Raw genomic sequence first — 17,413 nt, forward strand, 5'->3', positions numbered from 1 at the left:
GCTGATTTCTCCAAAGATGAAAATCAACGATGGCTGTGTCCAGAGGTATGCTGACACAACATGACATTCAAAATGTATGCATATTACCCAGTATATCAAAAGAGGTTAAACACTGTGGAAGAGAGAAACAATTAGCAAAATGTTAGCTGTGACTAAAAGGAATCCCAGAGGATGGTGGAGAAGCCCATGTTAGAACTGGTCAAGACGTTCTTACCTACTAAGCTCAGTGAAGAGAAACAAAGAAAGGTGGGACCATAAGTGTGTCTTGGCCACAGTCTGTTACAAACTGTCTGTTTTCTCTCCCACACTTATGCTCTCTTATTTCTGCAACTATAACTACTATCATCACCCAATAGTTTTGTGGGATAGGGAAGGAGTCCAGGTAAGACAGCCAGCCAAGCACTTCAGTCCCCGGAGTAAGAAAAATATGTACCCCATCTACCAAAGAGAACTAACAGAGAAAATAATTCATCATAATCTTGCCAAAATAGCACAGGATCAAGCTCTGCCTGGCACTGAGTACAAATTAGCTGGACTTGGTTCCATGATGCTCTTTCCAGACTTTGTGGTTAAATTCTAGTAAGCTTCTTAGGAAAAACAAGGGGCCTGTCTGAGGAATGGATTCCTAGACAGAGCCAACAGGAGAAATGCTTGATCGGGTTTGGAACTCAAGAATGAGAAACAATGATGAGAGAGACCCAGACGGGAATGGAAGTGATTGTGTCTTTACTAGACTCCAACTCTGCTTTTTTCAGAGAAGTGAAATTCAGATATGCTACAAAATGGCAAGGATGCAGATACACTGAATTTAGTGAGTGCTTTACTTAAGGGATAAAGTGTGAGTTACAAGGATCGTTTAACCAAATGCTAAGTAGAAATTATTTTGTAAGCTCATACAATCAACCCAGCAGAAAATTCCGCAACTAGAATTTCTGAATGTAGAATTGCCTTACATAGCTCACATTGGAAGAATGATCTCCCAATTACTGATGCTGGGATCACCAGTATCAATAATAAGTAAATATAAAATGTGATTTTTTTTGTTAAAAGATCATCTCACCAAATATGGGAGTGTAACAAGGTAGTGAATAGATTCAAATTGTTAATGGCCAAGTTTAAGTTGAACTACAACATTTGGTGATTTCCTTTAAGACCGTATCCTAAGGGTGCCTGGCTGTCTCAGTCAGTTGGGCTTTGAACTTTTGATATTGGCTCAGGCTGTGGGCTCAGCATTTTAAGACTGAGGCCCATGTTGGGCTCTGTGCTGGGCATGGAGCCTGCTTAAGATTCTCTCTGCCCCTCCGCCTGTTTGCACAGACTCCCTCTCTCTCACTAAAATAATAAATAAATAAACCCTATCCTAAGCAATGACCAAAAAGTAGGGCTCAAGTTATTTTGCTATTGCCATTTCACATTCCCTTGTTCCCTGTTGGACCAGTATGTTCAAACTACTCGCAGTACAGAAAGGTAAACTACACCCCGATAAGGAAGTACTTAATCATTTGGTAGCTGCAGTGTGTAACAAGGGTTGTCTAAGGCCCTCATAAAATTCCAAAGCCCTACTCGCCTTCTGTGACCAAAGTGTTACAAAACCTATACATGGTGGATCCAGAAAGAGCCAATTGTTCTAGCATCTTCTAGTAGCTGTGTTTACCCAGTGAAGCACTGTTTTAGAACACATCCCAACTTTCCGTATTTGAAAGAATTACCCAAGCATTTCTCTTTTTTAAAAAAAGATGTTATTTATTGATTTATTTGAGAGTGAGGGAGAGACAGAGACAGAGCATGAACAGAGGGGAGGGAGAAGGACCCTGAGATCATGACCTCATGGTCATGGAATCATGACCAACCACCACCCAGGTGCCCCTCCCCCCAATCATTTTTAAGTTCATCTTTGCTTGAGGAATAAGGCTAAAAAGTATGTAAGAGCACCATTCTTTTGCTTCTTTTATTTCAACCTTTCAAAGTATGTGATTAAATAAGCATATTATTATAATTTTATTCATGTTTTCTATGGGAGCCCATTTCCCTCTTAAAATGCTGTAGCCTAGTACTTAGAAAAGGGAAGGTTTGAAGCTCTCTGACCTCCAAGGAAATAATAAGTAGAAACTGAGAATATAGTTTTTCATCAAGTCTCAGCTAGTTTATTTATATCAGACATACCAGTTCATTTATTATACTTCAGAATAATACAATTTTGCCATAATTATCTTCAACCTATTTCAAACCTCATATTTTTCAAATAGTATACCAGAGTAGGAAAACTGTTTCCACTGTAAACCTATTTTTAAATCCTTACCTAGACCTAGTCTTTAAAGGAAGAAACTTTTGACAGGAAAACTAGAAGTATCACAGTGATCCTTGGTGGGCCAGAGGCCTTCCAGAAGTAGAGTGAACCATCGTTCTGCAGTCATTGAGGTTGATTCTTCAAGCCCTGTGCTTGATGCCATGGCTAACTGTGTGGTTCATACACAGAGGTTATTTTTAGAGGCAAGAATTTTCATTTCCCAAAAGTATAACCACGAGATGTCTATTTGGAATGAATCAGATTTATACATTAGAACAATAGGAAATGCTCAGACCATGCCCGTGTAACCTCAGCTCCCTGAGGAAAAATGTAGTATCTCAGTAAACCCTCATCCTGGGACCCTTGCCCTCTGGCTGGCTGAGGCAATTCCTTTGGAAATCAAGCAGGGCTGGGGAAAGGGGGAGTTTCACAGATGTCTTGTAAGTATGGTTTCCTTACAGAAACAGTTCTATTTTGTCCTTGTGGCTTTTCATGGTGATTTAAAACTCACAGAGACAACAAGTCACTAATCTTTAACAGTGGTGGTAGCCGAAGTCAGATGCTTTGGGAGGGAAATTGGACTTGGTGGCCTATAGGGACACCCTGTTACATCTGTGTTTTGCTGCCATCACACCTACCACGTAGGCCTGAGCTGGCCCCCTTCTCTGGTCTAGGCCCACCTTGATGCCAGCCTTATTACTGGAATCCTACTTCGTGGGACTTTTAGCCCCTTAACCTGAGAGTTAGTTTGCTACAGTTGGAGACCTTAAAGGAAAGCATTACAGGGCCCAGAAAGAACACATACGGGCTCACTTATCTAGCAAACAGAAGATCTACCGAGGATTGGAAGAAGCTCGCTGGGTGGCCTTGGGAACCCCATCCAGTCACTTAGGGCATGGTTGGCCACATCCCTTTGGGTTAGTTGGTTCATTTGCTTTAAAAGATCAATTTTCTGCCCTCCTCTTTGACTTCACCCCATTTTAAATAGGCTCTACACACAATATGGGGCTCAAACTCACAAATCTAAGATTAAGAGTCACCTGCACCACGACTGAGCCGGCCAGGCGCCCTGACTTCAGCTCACTTTATCAGCAGAGGAGGCTCTCTCCATGGGGGCAGAATGTAGGACCTGCCTCTCCGGATTGTTCTAATGAAGTGAAGGCTGGTAGTCGGTCACTTAGACTATCTGTATGTCTGTCTATCTCAGTTTATCCCAAGGGCTCCCTGTCAGGAAACAGGCATTTCCAGAACAGAGCAATAGCGATGACAGATCAGATCGGGGCTGCAGAGATGGAATACTGGGAGAAATCATAAGTTGGTGAAGCAATTGTTTATCTATTTTGTTAACCCATTGGTTCATTCATTCTTTCGGTGACTGAGCATTTCCTGAGTACCTACCACGTCTCGGGCACGGTCTGTGGCCCAGGACCATGTCCTTTCCCTGTTAATGATGGCGCACGGATGCTCTCATCTCTGACCCCTCTCCAAATCCTACCAGCCTTACAGTAGCTACCCTTTTTTTTGTTGTTAAAGATTTTATTTATTTATTTGACAGAGAGGGAAAGATCACAAGTAGGCAGAGAGGCAGGCAGAGGGAGAAGCAGGCTCCCCACTGAGCAGAGAACTCGATGCGGGGCTCCATCCCAGGACCCTGGGATCATGACCTGAGCCGAAGGCAGAGGCTTAACCCACTGATCCACCCAGGCGCCCCTACAGTAGCTACTCTTAAATAGTTGTTGTGGTAAAAGCGGGTACATCATCTCACCTATCTCTCTGCAACAATTCCCAGATTTGTAAAAGGAAGCCAATAATTCTTGCCCTGGTGTCTCATGGGGGTCCTGGATGGATCACCTGAGAAAACAGATATAGGAAAGTACTTTTAATTATAAAAATAATAAAATGCTGATCGTAATGACATATTAAGATTTTTTGAGGGCCTCTAGTGTGCCCCAGAATGAGCCCTACCCAGCTGTAACTGTCAACTAATACCAACAATTCAGAATTCGTCCCCTTTAGAGATTCAGATTTGAGAAATGTGTAGGTTTTAATGTATACCATTGTGCGAACACTTTCTCTGTGCCAGGTACTAAACTCAGCACCTTTCATGGATTACCTCATTTAATCCCCACAGCAATGCCCCACAGGAGGTGGGCATGGGTATTATCACACCGACTTTACAGAGGGGAAGCATAAGGCCCTGAGAGGTTAAAGAGCAACTGGTTTCTAGCAACAAAGCTAGTAAATGAGAGAGTCTGGATTTGAAATCAAGTTTCCCGACTCTCCAGTATGAGCTTTGAACCACTGGGTTATACTTCCTCTTAGAAAAGAAAAAAAAAAAAAAGAACAACTCTGTATGGGTCTAAGCTATTGGTAATATTGTCATAAAATTTTATTTTAAAGCGGTGGACATCTTCCTAAAACTGCAGAGAACCATTTCTACCACAGACAGGGAGCCCCAGTGAAATAATTCTGGTTTGGGTTTTTTTTTTTTTTAAATATTAATTGTTTGAGCAAGAGAGAGAAAGAGCGCGGGGGCAGGGAGGAGGGGCGGGGGAGAAGCAGACTCCCCGCTGAGCGGGGAACCCGATGTGGGACTTGATCCCAGGACCCTGAGATCATGAGCTGAGCTGAAGGCAGACACTTCCCCGACTGAGCCACCCAGGCGCCGCTCCAGCCGAAATAGTTTTCGTTGTATCTCCAGTGTGCTTCTTTCACCTCCTGGCTTGTTTCACTCACTAGACATTTATTTCATTGGGAGGACTTACTTGCACTATTTTCGGCGCGGCGTTAACAAACATAAAGTAAAAATCGGGGGGGGGGAGAGGCTGGAGTGGTAGAGAAAGCGTGTGCTGTGAATAAGAGGCGGACGTGGAAGCAGTGCCCAGACCAGAGCAGCTCTGGGTGTGGGTGGCCTTCTCACTGATGCCTCCAGCGGGGGCTCTTTGTCGCTAACGTCTCTGTGTGCCCCCTTAGTGCACAGATCCTTTTCTTACTGAGAGCATCCAGATGGGTTTCCTCAGGGAGTTCTGGTGGTGCCATCCGTTAGCATGCGGTGCTCATATACAAGGGTTTCCTCAGATTCTTAAAAATCTCCCACCCAGCCTTCTTTCCCGTACGTCCGTGTCTGACCACGGAGTGTTACTTGTTCTGCCTTAAAAGGCTTTTGGAAAGAGCTTTTCGGGTCTGCTTCTGGGACTGCTACTGCTGCTCCTTCTCCTCGCCTTCCTCTTCAAGATCGTTCTTAGCCTCAGCCGCAGAGTTAACATGTTCGAGAACTTGCTATCTCACCAAGTAACATGCTAAAAGCCTTCCACACCATCATCTCTTTATTTGTTCACTTATCCATTTACTGAATATTTTCCGGGTATTTACTTTGTACCAAACACTGTGTTGTATACACACTGGTCATCAAAGCAGACCGTTATCCCTTCTGTCAGTCTAGTGGAGGTGCAACAGGGGAATTTCTCCTTAGAAACCGTTGTTAAGTTCTGTGACAGGATGTCACACGGGACTCTGGAAGGTGAGTGACTAGCATTCTCCTCCATTTTACAGGTAAGAAAACTGAAGTTCAGAGAGATTACATAACTTGCCCGAAGTAACACAGCTCCCAAGTAGGCCGAGTGGCAATTCAGATCCATGCTGGTCAGATTCCAAAGCTCACGCTCTTAACTGCGTGACTTTATTGCCTCTCTGATGTGTGAAGTGCAGATACAGCCATTAATTCTAGCCCTACACATTGGGGTTCTGGCTTCATCTCAAATGTGTGGACTTGCAATTGTTTCCAATTAGTTGTGGCTGTGGCTTGGTGCGTTTGTTCAAAGAAAGCGTGCACACAAAACAGAGGTCACGTGCCCTCAGTTTTGTGGATGTGCACGACGTATAAACGTTGGGATCACAGCATTTGTTTTCCATTAGTTTATGCTACTCGAATGCAAACAGTAAAGCATGTGTTTACATTGCTGTGGACATGGAAATCTGGGCCCCCCAAAGCATTCCTTGCAGGTTGTATAAAGCCAAGCATCCAAATCGTTCAAAATAAGTTTTGTAAGCCCAGCTTAATAGCTTTAAAATGTAACCTGGATTCCAGATATTGAAAAACTGCCCAGCGAGAGGTATGTGAGTGGCCCAAGGAGACAAGACCAGCTAAAGCCTCCAACTATGTACCAAGCCCCATATTTGCAGTTCTCTATTTTGTTTCTGATCTTTTATTTTTAAAAAGCTAAAGAGCTTAAAGTCAAGAAAACTCTTAGCCATGTAGCAGCAGTCATGGAATTTTTCATTCTATTCTAACCAGCTGTCTGAAAGCTTTTCAAAACAAACCTGTTTGTGATGAGATGGTTTGGTTATTTAAGGCACAGTAGATGGCAAGGCTGGGAAAAACAAGTGGGAGACATCCAGTGCCATTATCTCTCCCCTCCCCAGGTCTCCTACCCAATAACAAAAGGCTCACCCACCAAGCTGTTGTTCACGGCCAGCATCTGTGAAGGTGGGAATGAACTAGAAACTATCATCTCAGGGAAAGCCAGTTTGGATGGCAAGAATGTGAAATGAATGCCGCATTAGTTGATGTCTTTACTTAACACCGCATGTTGTTGTTGTTTTAAGAGCTCTGGGCTTAGAAGCAGAAGCCTTTATTTCTAATGAGGCCTCCAGCTCTTACTCAGGGACTTGGTCAAGTTATGCCCTCTCTCTGAGCCTCAGTGTCCTCCCTTGATGGGGGAGAGAGGGATGGCAGTCTTCCTCATTACACAAACCGGTGGTGAGGAGTTGAGGATTCCGTTAGGGAACATATGTTGAGCCCTAACACAGTGTGTGGCTGCTCGGGTTCATCTCTTTGCAATCAAGATAATTTCAAGAGGCATGTTATTTATACCGTGTAGACAGATCAAGAGTTGCTGCTTTCGCTGGCCTAATTTCAGCATATTTGATCCCCCTAAGAACAACAAGTATGTTCTTTGATCTTAGTTCTCCCGCCAACCACGCATGAAAAGAGCTTTGGCCAAATCACATCGACCCGTTCCATGGTGTTCTTTTGGTATCCTGGTTATGGTTTTAAGAACATGAAATTGCTATATTCTAGGAAGCCCCTTTCCGCCCCCCTCCCACACTTACACTGTGGTTCTAATTTTCTTAAGTAATTATTCCAGGCTTTTTAGTTCCTTTTATCACACAGTCCTGGGTACCTGTTCCAAAGCTAACTTTAAATATTTCACTTTCTAATCAAGCAAAGTCACTCACCTTTATACAAGGGTATGTTCATTAACGACAAAAACAAAAAGGTCATGGTGTCCATACTTAAGCGAAAAGGAAATCATTGGATTGAATTTACTTTAAAGAAATAATGGTTTGAAGAGCACGTATCGAGGAATTCAAGCACACATGAAGCTGAGGGGACTCTTTCCCAAACATGATTTCAGACGATTTCTGGGAAGTAGAGTGACACTGGAGCAGCCTTTCCTTAAGTGGGAACTGGGGTTCCCTTGAAGCAAGATGGCAGGAGACCAGTCTAGTAAAAAATGCAGGTCTGTGCCCCACCTCAGGCCTACTAAATTAGGAGCTCTGTGGATGGAGCCTGGGAGTCTTTTTAACAAGCATCCAGGGGGATTCTTATGGATTTTAAAGATTCATTCCCGTGGTGTATAAAAAAGTACAAATCCTTTTCCTTATTTTTTTTTAAGTAATCTCTAGCATGACATGGGCCTTAAACTCATGACCCCAAGATCAGGAGTCACACACTCTACTGACGAAGCCAGCCAGGTGCCCCTAAAAAAAAATGTATATGTCCGGGGTGCCTGGGTGGTTCAGTGGGTTAAGCCTCTGCCTTCGGCTCAGGTCATGATTTCAGGGTCCTGGGATCCAGCCCCGTATCACATTGGGCTCTCTGCTCAGCAGGGAGCCTGCTTCCCCCTCTCTCTCTGCCTGCCTCTCTGGCTACTTGTGATCTCTATATTAAAATAAAATCTTTGAAAAAAAAAAAGTATATGCCCTTTGACCCAAGAATCCTATTGATGAGAAACTAAGGAAATAACCCAGAATATGGAAAGAGTTACGTGAATGCTCCTGATGCGTCATCATTATTTATAAGAATGAAAGAACTGGAAGTGATGCCAGTACTCAGAGCTAGAGCACCGGTAAGTGAATTTCTGTAGATTCCTTAAAAGCACCGTGCACGTGTTTTATCACATTTAAAGCATTACAACGATTCTCTGAGACAGGCATTATTTTCCTCATTTCACAGATGAGGACACTGAGGGTTAGGGAGAAAAAGCAGCAAAGTTAATAAGTGGGGGAAATGCCAATAAAGGGGGAAATCAGGATTCTAACCCCAAGTCAGTCTGTTTCTCAAATCCAAATTCACCAATGGGAAAAAATAAAATAAAACAGGCATTAGGAAGAAGCCTACCTTTGAAAACACAAAGGTGGTGTATTAGAGGTTGGGAATTGGGGATTTTCCCTTCTCTTTCCTTTCACCTTTCTGTATTATACTAATACTTATGTAATTAAAATATTAGATTATAGGGGTGCCTGGGTGGCTCAGTAAGTTAAGCCTCTGCCTTTGGCTCAGGTCATGATCTCAGGGTCCTGGGATTGAGCCCCACCTTGGGCTCTCTGCTCGGTAGGGAGCCTGCTTCCCTTTCTCTCTCTCTCTGTCTGCCTCTCTGCCTACTTGTGATCTCTCTCTGTCGGCCAAATAAATAAATAAAGTCTTTTTAAAAATATTAGATTATAAAATAAAAATGGATTATGTATTTAAGCAACTGTGATAGTCTCATGCGTTTCAACCCGAGTTGCAAGGAGGCTAGGAGCTGTAGAAAAAGTTGGCTGTGAAAAAGGCCTGTACGCTTCTTGCTAAGGCCTGCCAAACAAGGCGTAGCAGAAATGTCAGGCTTATGGAATGATGACGGGGTGGGGTGGGGGGGTGGTGGTGAAATAATCAGATCTGTGTTTTGATAAGATAGTTTACCCTGATAATCATTATGCTGCCCCTTGGATTTTAAAAGGCTCACAGGATAGTGTCCTTTGAAAATGGTGAACAGTTAATCAAAAGCATTAGACACTGAAAGTTAGCTGATTTGTGGGCAAGGTCCTCATAACTTTCTTTTTACAAAGTGAGTGTGCCGTCTGGAAGACATTGTAAAGAGCGAGAGAGGGAACAAAAAGGTCAATAACATGAACCGTAATTAGCTGATTTGATTTTGGTGCCAAATTCCGGGCAATACTAAATCCACAGTTCTCACTGGCAGTTCCCCATCTCTGACACATCACCCTTCTTTCAACACTCTGAGGCTTCAGACCCTTCTTTAGGACTTTTGCCTTGACAATGGTTTTCTAGGTTTGGATTTGTTTTGTCAATGTGTGCGGGTGAGGTTCAATGTCAAAGTCGTCTCCAAAAGGGAGCTATTTAAGCCTCAAGAAGTAATCTTGCTGGCAGTGTTTTAAAGTCGGATTGGTTTTTTTTTTTTTTTTAATTGTACTTGGAAAAAAAAAAAAACTACCATAGGATACTGGGGACATCATACACGAGGTTAGAAAATGGCCTCTCAAAGATTAGCTATCGATCTTCGGCTGTCCAAAAGCATTTAGCTCCTCACTCACATGTTCTTGTGTCATTAATCTGTGTTCTGGCTTTCGCATTTTCATGACATTATGGCAGTAGCTTTGAAAGAATTAAAGATACCATGCTGCTTTATTTTGCTTCCATCTAACAGCCCATTTATTGAGTGCTTACTGTGTGCCAGATACTGTCTTAAATGCCGTGAGGTTCAAAGACAAAGAAGACTCCGCCCCTGGGCAGCTCACAGTCTAACGGTAGAGCGCAGTCACACGTCTGCTCATCAGTGCCAGGTTGCATACATAAAGCGCTATTTAGTAGGTACAGACAAATGGAAGAAAGAGAGGGCAGGCCATAAAGCCAGTCTATAGCAGGAAGGCTTTCTTAAGGAAGTGGCATTTGAACTTGGCTTGGAAGGATGGCGTGCTTTCGACAGATGGCAATGAAAACAGCTCATATTAGGTGTTCAATTAACGTTTGCCGATGGGATTGATGACAGGCACACGTAGGAGACATGCTTGAAGAATGGCAAGTTCTCTCATCTCCGTCTAACCGTGAGTTCCCCTGAAGGGAACAGTTCTTACTCAGGTACTCTGTGACACACATGAAGGATGTACTTTTGAAAATTAACCTAAAAATGCTGACGTCAAAAGCAATTTCCTCACATAAAATAATGGTAAATGGTACCTAAGTGAGAATTTAGCCTAGATTGGTTTTGTGGACCCTGGTGCTCCAAGAAGCCTCGGGAGTCACAGGTTCAAAATTACTTGCACAACAGGACCAAAGTGTTATTTTGCCTTTTTCACTGGGTGGATATCAGCACCAATGGTGAGTACAAGTGTCAGCGGCACCAGCAGTGACACCAAACTGTACCAACAGTCATTATATTCGTCACCGGCACACAGCTGCAGGAAACTAAAAGGCAATTTCACTTGAGGACATCATGGCTGGCCATTAATTTTTTTTTTCCATGGCTGGGGCATCTGGCTAGCTCAGGCAGTGGAGCATGCAATCCTTGATCTTGAGATCATGAGTTTGAACCCTGTGGTGGGCATAGAGATTACTTTTAAAAAAGAGAGAGAGAGAGAGAGTTATGGTTGAAACAGTAAAAGTGGCCAGTTGATTAAACTATAAGTCCTGAATGTCCTTTAAAAAAATATTCTGGGGGCACCTGGGTGGCTCAGTGGGTTAAGCCTCTGCCTTTGGCTTGGGTCATGGTCCCAGGGTCCTGGGATCAAGCCCCACATCAGGCTCTCTGCTCAGCAGGGAACCTGCTTCTCCCTCTCTCTCTCTGCCTGCCTTTCTGCCTACTTGTGATCCCTCTCTCTCTGTTAAATAAATAAATATTAAAAAAATATATCCTGTGTGTATGGGGCCCCTGGGTGGCCCAGTCAGTTAAGTGTCTGACTTGGTTTCTGCTCAGGTCATGATCTCAGGGTCCTGGGATCGAGCCCCACGTCAGGCTCCCTGCTGGGCATGGAGTCTTCTTGAAATTCTCTCTCCCTCTGCCCCTCCTGCTCAGGCTCTCTCCTCCTCCTCTCTCTCTAAAATAAATAAATACATCTTAAAAATGATATTCTGTGAAGTACACATAAGGTGTTTCTGCTGCAAACTATAAATGTGCATGTCAAGGAAAAGCACTTGTATGATTATTTCAGCTATGAGCTAAACTGGCCTCATTTTCAGGCAATGCTATTCTTTTTTGAAATAATGACTGACAAATGCGACTACCCAACCTTGAGCATTTGCTAGACATTTTCTTTGAAAGGAACAAAGAGAGCCCATCAGTTAAAGGAAAAGCTGATAGGATTTGTTGCCAATGATAAAATTTAAACTTTCAAGAGAAAATCAAAATTTTGGAAAACTTGTATCTGCCACCATGAGCTTGAGAGCTTCCCAATAGACTTTTCCTAATGAGGTTGGAGGTGAAGTAATTAATGAATGTGGTTTTTTTAAATGTATCATATAATGAAAGGCATTGACATTTGGAAGAGCTACACAGCTCAGTGAACCAGTTTTTGGATGACCCAAATATTATGATACAAAATGGGTAAAAGTCCCAAAGTTCAGAACACACAAATGGATTTGAACGTAACAGAACACGAAACATAGATTCATGTGGTTTTCATATTCCACACTGCAACTAACTTTTCCCACTTGTTGTTTTTATGAAGTATCACTGAAAAACATCCACAGTTATCTGGAAAGGCTACTCAAACACTTTCCTCTTTTTCCCACTACATATCTGTGAGACACTGGAATTTGTACAAATATTCCAATCAAAACAACATGTAACAACAGATTGGATGGAGAAGCAGATATGATAGTCCAGCTACCATATTAAGATGGAATTTAAAGAGATTTGCAAAGAATGTAAAACAATGCCGCGCTTCCTTCTAACTATTCTATGTTGGGGGAAAATATATTTCATTTCCATTAGAAAATTTTATTTATGTTAACACATCATGGGTTTATTACTATTTAAACTAGTTATTAAATATTTTTTACATTTCTCAGTTATAATTTCTAAGATGGGAAATGTCAATAGATATGACTTGTATAAACAGAAGTTCTCTGGGATTATGAACAAAAGTGTAAAGGGTCCCTGAGACCAAAAAGGTTGAGAAATCACTAGGCTAGCTGATCCTAGCCTAGGCATCTATATTATACATATTTTTTAGCTTTTATGTATTTATTTGACACAGAGGGAGAGAGAGAGAGCTCACAGGTAGGGGGAGGGGCAGGGGGAGGGGGAGAACCAGGCTCCCTGCTGAGCAAGGAGCCTGATGTAGGACTCGATCCCAGGACCTTGGGATCATGACCTGAGCTGAAGGCAGACACTTAACCAACTGAGCCACCTGGGTGTCCTAATACATTTATTTTTTAAAGATCTTATTTATTTTTTTTTTTGAGAGAGAGAGAACAGCAAGGGGGAAGGGCAGAGGGAGAAGGAGAAGCAGGTTTCCCAATGAGCAGGGAGTCCAACACGGGGCTTGATCCCAGGACCCTGAGATCCTGACCTGCGCTGAAGGCAGATGCTTCCCTGACTGAGCCACCCAGGCTCCCCTATGTTATCATTTAGATGTGTATGATGAGTTGGGGTGGGGAGGGCCGGGGGGGATACATTAGAGCAGCAGGGTGGAGATGGTACTAGATGGGATCCTGTAGGTGGCTTGGCTTCTCCAACACCATTAGAGGTTGCTGGACTTTTCTTTCTTTGGTTGGACGACTGCCTTCAGCTCAGGGCGTGATCCTGGAGTCCCGGGATCGAGTCCCACATCAGGCTCCCAGCTCCATGGGGAGTCTGCTTCGCTCTCTGACCTTCTCCTCGCTCGTGCTCTCTCTCACTGTCTCTCTCTCTCAAATAAAAAAAAAAAAAAAAGAAAGAAAAAGAAAAAAGAAACAAACCCATGGCCACATTTCTTTATGGTATATAGCCTGTTCCAAGTAGATCTTGGGGTAGGAGCTAAATCACAGGTGGAGAACATGAAAGTATACTTTGCAGTGACAATGAACATGGATAATGGAAACCATAGAAACCAAGATGTGTCCATATACGCATTTTTTCCTGGATACCTCTTGTGTAATCACAGAAATCTCACTTTTGGTAGATCCAGCATCTTGTGTTGGCTGTTTTTTAGAAGTACGAGGGGAGCCCCACTTTTGGGGCTGTCAATGAGTGGTAGGGCAGGGATAGAGGACCCTGGAATGCAGCTGTGGTGAGAGATGGCAGGGGAAGTTCATGGGGTCTGAGAACTGCCCTCAGAGACTGTGCTGTGAGCTGGGCTTCTGGGTCAGTGGAGAGATTTCAGGGAGGGGAGTGGGAGTCACCGTACAATTAAAAAGGCATTGGGAGGGCACCTGGGTGGCTCAGTGGGTTAAGTGTCTGCCTTCAGCTTTGGTCATGATCCCAGCATCCTGGGATCCAGCCCCGCATCAGGGTCCCTGCTCAGCAAGGAGCCTGCTTCCTTCCCTAGCTTTCCCTGCATATGTTTCCTCTCTCACTGTCTCACTGAAATAAATAAATGAAATCTTTAAAAAAAAAAAAAAAAGGCATTGACTACGTAACTGAAAAGCCAGACACTGAGGGAAAAAACGGACAGGACTCTTAGTAGGCTTATTATACACAATAAAGCAACATGAATTTCAAACCACCTTATGGAAATTGTGAAAGAGGGAGAGATTTTCAAAATTTTCCTAGTGGTCATGGCATGGCATGTTGACCATTAATCATAAGTATGTATTTAAAATGTGTGTAAAATGCCACTGCTGGTCTCTTCATCTGGTGGGAAGCATTTGTTGTTTGAATTCAATGGAAATACCATTGTAGGAGGCTCCCATAAGGATGTTTTCTGACCTTGGTGTCCCCTCAGCCCATAAATGTTTTGTCGGTCACATCTTAAGTTTCTCATCATTGAGGTTTCCTACCACAGAGGCTTTTGGGGACTTAAATACCACAGTATAGAAGGTCTGATGCAGTACACACTAGCTACTGGGTGGTAGAGGTAGCAGGGAGGAGTACAGAATCATGTCAAATGCTATGCAAAGTTCCAGAAGTATAAAACTCCCAAGAACATAAGCAGTGGGGATGCCTGGGTGGCTCAGTTGGTTGGTTTTGGCTCAGGCCATGGTGATCTTAGGGTCACGGGATCGAGCCCCACCTTGGGCTCTGGGCTCAGCACAGAGTCTGCTTAAGTTTCTCTTCTCTTCCCTCTCCCTCTGCCCTCCCGCCAAATAAATAAATAATATTATTTAAAAAAAGAATCTAGGGGTGCCTGGGTGGCTCAGTCAGTTAAGTGACCAACTCTTGGTTTCAGCTCAGGTCGTGATCTCAGGGTCATGAGATCGAGCCCCACTGGGCTCCACGCTTAGCACAGTCTGCATGGGACTCTTTCCCCCCTTCTCTCTGCCCCTCCCCCGTGCTCTTGCTCTCTCTCCCTTTCAAATAAATAAATAAATCTTAAGAAAAAAAAAAAAAGAATACGCAGTTTACACTTACCTACATTGGAAAAAAAAATTTTTTTAAAGATTCTGCTAACTCATTCAACATTTAATAATGCCTCCTGACACTGTTTTAGACCTCCCCTCAATTGCTGATACATTTCTGGTCATTTCTTTCAGCTCCTGAGAACCATGTCTGTGCCCAAAGGTAGAGTTCTGGATAAAAACCTTGACGAGGAAGGGCTGGAAAGCGGCGACTGTGGCGACGATGAGGATGAGTGCATCGGGGGCTCCGGGGACGGGGCATTGAAAGTGAGGAACCAGCTCCGCTTCCTTGCAGGTACGTGTGCGAGCCGGCTGGCAGCCAAGCCGATTCAACACCAGTTCACTCTAACTTTGCTTTGCAGAAGTCCCTGCTACCTACAATGCCATCAACTCTGCAAGGAAATATTATACTCTGGCGGGGGTTGGGGTGGGGAAGAGTTTTCAGGTAGTCTTTTTTGTTGTTGTTGTTGTTTTCCCCATCTCTGGACCTGGGTAGATGAAAAAGGTAACTTGCAGTTTTTGTTTTTTATTGTCTAAAACGAACTGACCAAATCAGGTGGCCCTGTTTCCCATTGGACATTCCTTGGTTCTTCTCAGTTATAAAAAGCCACGCCATCTTGGGGGTCCAGTGAGCACCAACAATGGGGTAACTTCGGAAGGAAGCATAAACATACTGCTCTTGTTTCTGTCTTCATACCGTTGCCCATGTTTATTTCCGTGTAGATACCCTTCTTTCATCCCTTCTTCAGTTACACCCAACCCTCCACTGTATGTTAACTCTACTGGGATTAAAACTTAAAATTTGCATTTTCAGTATGCTTCAGTGACAAAAAGCTAGCTTTGGGGGTAGAGCAAACCTGTATTTGCATTTTGGCTCCCTTCCTCCTAGGTCTTCACTCCATTGTCCATCAAATGGGGATCAGTACCCCAACTTCATGAGCCTATTGGAGGATTACATCAAGAGAGAAAGTCTGTAAGCATCTAGCCTAGTACCTAGCTCAAACAGGGTGGTCCATAATTGTTAGTTTCCTGGAACGAAGTCTTCCCCACCATCTAAGTCTACACACATCCGCCATCCTCTCTGAATTGCTAAAACAAACTCTGCCACTGCTTTTCAAGAAATAGTCTGCCGTGGCTCCCAAGTTCCATTCCTAGGACATAACATGATCACACAGAGGCTGGCATCTTATAATAAGGAAAAATAACAGAAGCCAACGTTCTCTGGACATTAACCAGACTCCATGCATTGTGCCAGAACTTTGCCGATATTGTCTTGTATTGTTTCCACTGTGACCGAGGGGTGGTTATTATTCCCACTTTACAGATGAGAAAACTGATGCTGGAAGAGGTAGAATAATTTGCTTAAGGTCGTGCGGTCACTAAGGGCAGAGTCCGGATTCAGAACCAGCCAGTGAGATTTCAGAGGTCTCTCTCTGAATAACCCTACTCTGATTCTTCTTTCTTTGCTCATCTAGATAATTCTAAAAAGCCTGAACTCTGCTTTGCATTTTGCCACCCAGAACAGCTTTCAGTCATCTAAACATTGCCCAGATGAGTTGCCAAAATATTAAGTAGCTCCAGCATCGGTCCTTGGGACACATTGCTTTTCATCCTTCTCCAAAAATGTCCCGGCCTACCCCTCCTCTCGCTTTCCTGCCCATAAGCCCCATCCCTATCCATTTGAAAATGCTATGCCACAATTCCATGGTGACTTAACTTTTTTCAACAGTGTTTGGTAGGGAACCTTGTCAAGGGCCTTTTCAAAACCTAAATCGATTACATCCACTGGTTTCCCTTTGTCCACGTTGCACATTTATCCTCTCAAAGAATGCTAGTCAATTAGTTAGGCATGATTAACCCTAAGTGCTTTGTAAACTGTAAAACACTACACAAATGGTGGTTAATTTAATTTACAGGAAAAATGATGCCTTACTCCCAATAGGTTACACTCACGTAACATGTTCAGCCATCTTTCCAGCCTGGCGCTCCCTCTGTCCCCTTTGAAATGCTTCTTGGGGAGAGGAGACTCACTGGCAATCCGCCAGGCTCATGGCACAATAGCTATTTGGAACGACAAGCTCTACACTTTGGTCAGCTCTTACACAATTTTACCCCAAATCTGGGTGGATGCCATCTGGTCCTGGTGATTCATCGACATCCACTTAGTCAACCAGACTTGGAACACTGTGTGCATTTACTGCCATCTCACTCAGAACTTCCAAAGTTTTCCTCCAAAACACAAATTGGGAATTTAGAAAAAATAAATAAAAATAAAAACAAGGCTCAGAGGAGGTTCAGACCCTCTTTTTATATCCCTTTTGTCCCAGAACAGACCTTTTACCCTTGTACACCATGACCAGCCAGCAGTCATCCTGGCTGGCTACCCTGGCTCACTTCTTCCCTTGTTTTGCTCTGGATGAAATGCAGGACACCTCTCTTCCCGTCTTTGCTTCAAACTCCCCTGTGTCCTAGGGCAGGCCCCTTTCCTCTTCTTGAAAGTCAGTTTCTAAAAAAAAAGAAAGAAAAAAAAAATCAGTTTCTCTATTTGTGAAACAGAGACTACCCCATGCTCATGGGCCCTGCTAGGG

At 43.5% G+C, this 17,413-nt stretch overlaps 1 protein-coding gene across 1 annotated transcript in view; it reads left to right on the forward strand.

Moving 5' to 3' along the window:
* GPC3 (glypican 3) overlaps positions 1-17,413 on the forward strand; it is a 397,932-nt gene that overhangs the window by 332,126 nt on the left and 48,393 nt on the right. Inside the window, exon 7 of the mRNA XM_044234977.1 lies at positions 14,961-15,120. Within this exon, the coding sequence (XP_044090912.1) occupies positions 14,961-15,120 (160 nt within the window). The remainder of the gene's footprint in view (positions 1-14,960; positions 15,121-17,413) is intronic.

The sequence above is a fragment of the Neovison vison genome, chromosome X, assembly GCF_020171115.1.
Source record: "Neovison vison isolate M4711 chromosome X, ASM_NN_V1, whole genome shotgun sequence".
In the NCBI taxonomy this organism is placed as follows: Eukaryota; Metazoa; Chordata; class Mammalia; order Carnivora; family Mustelidae; genus Neogale; species Neogale vison.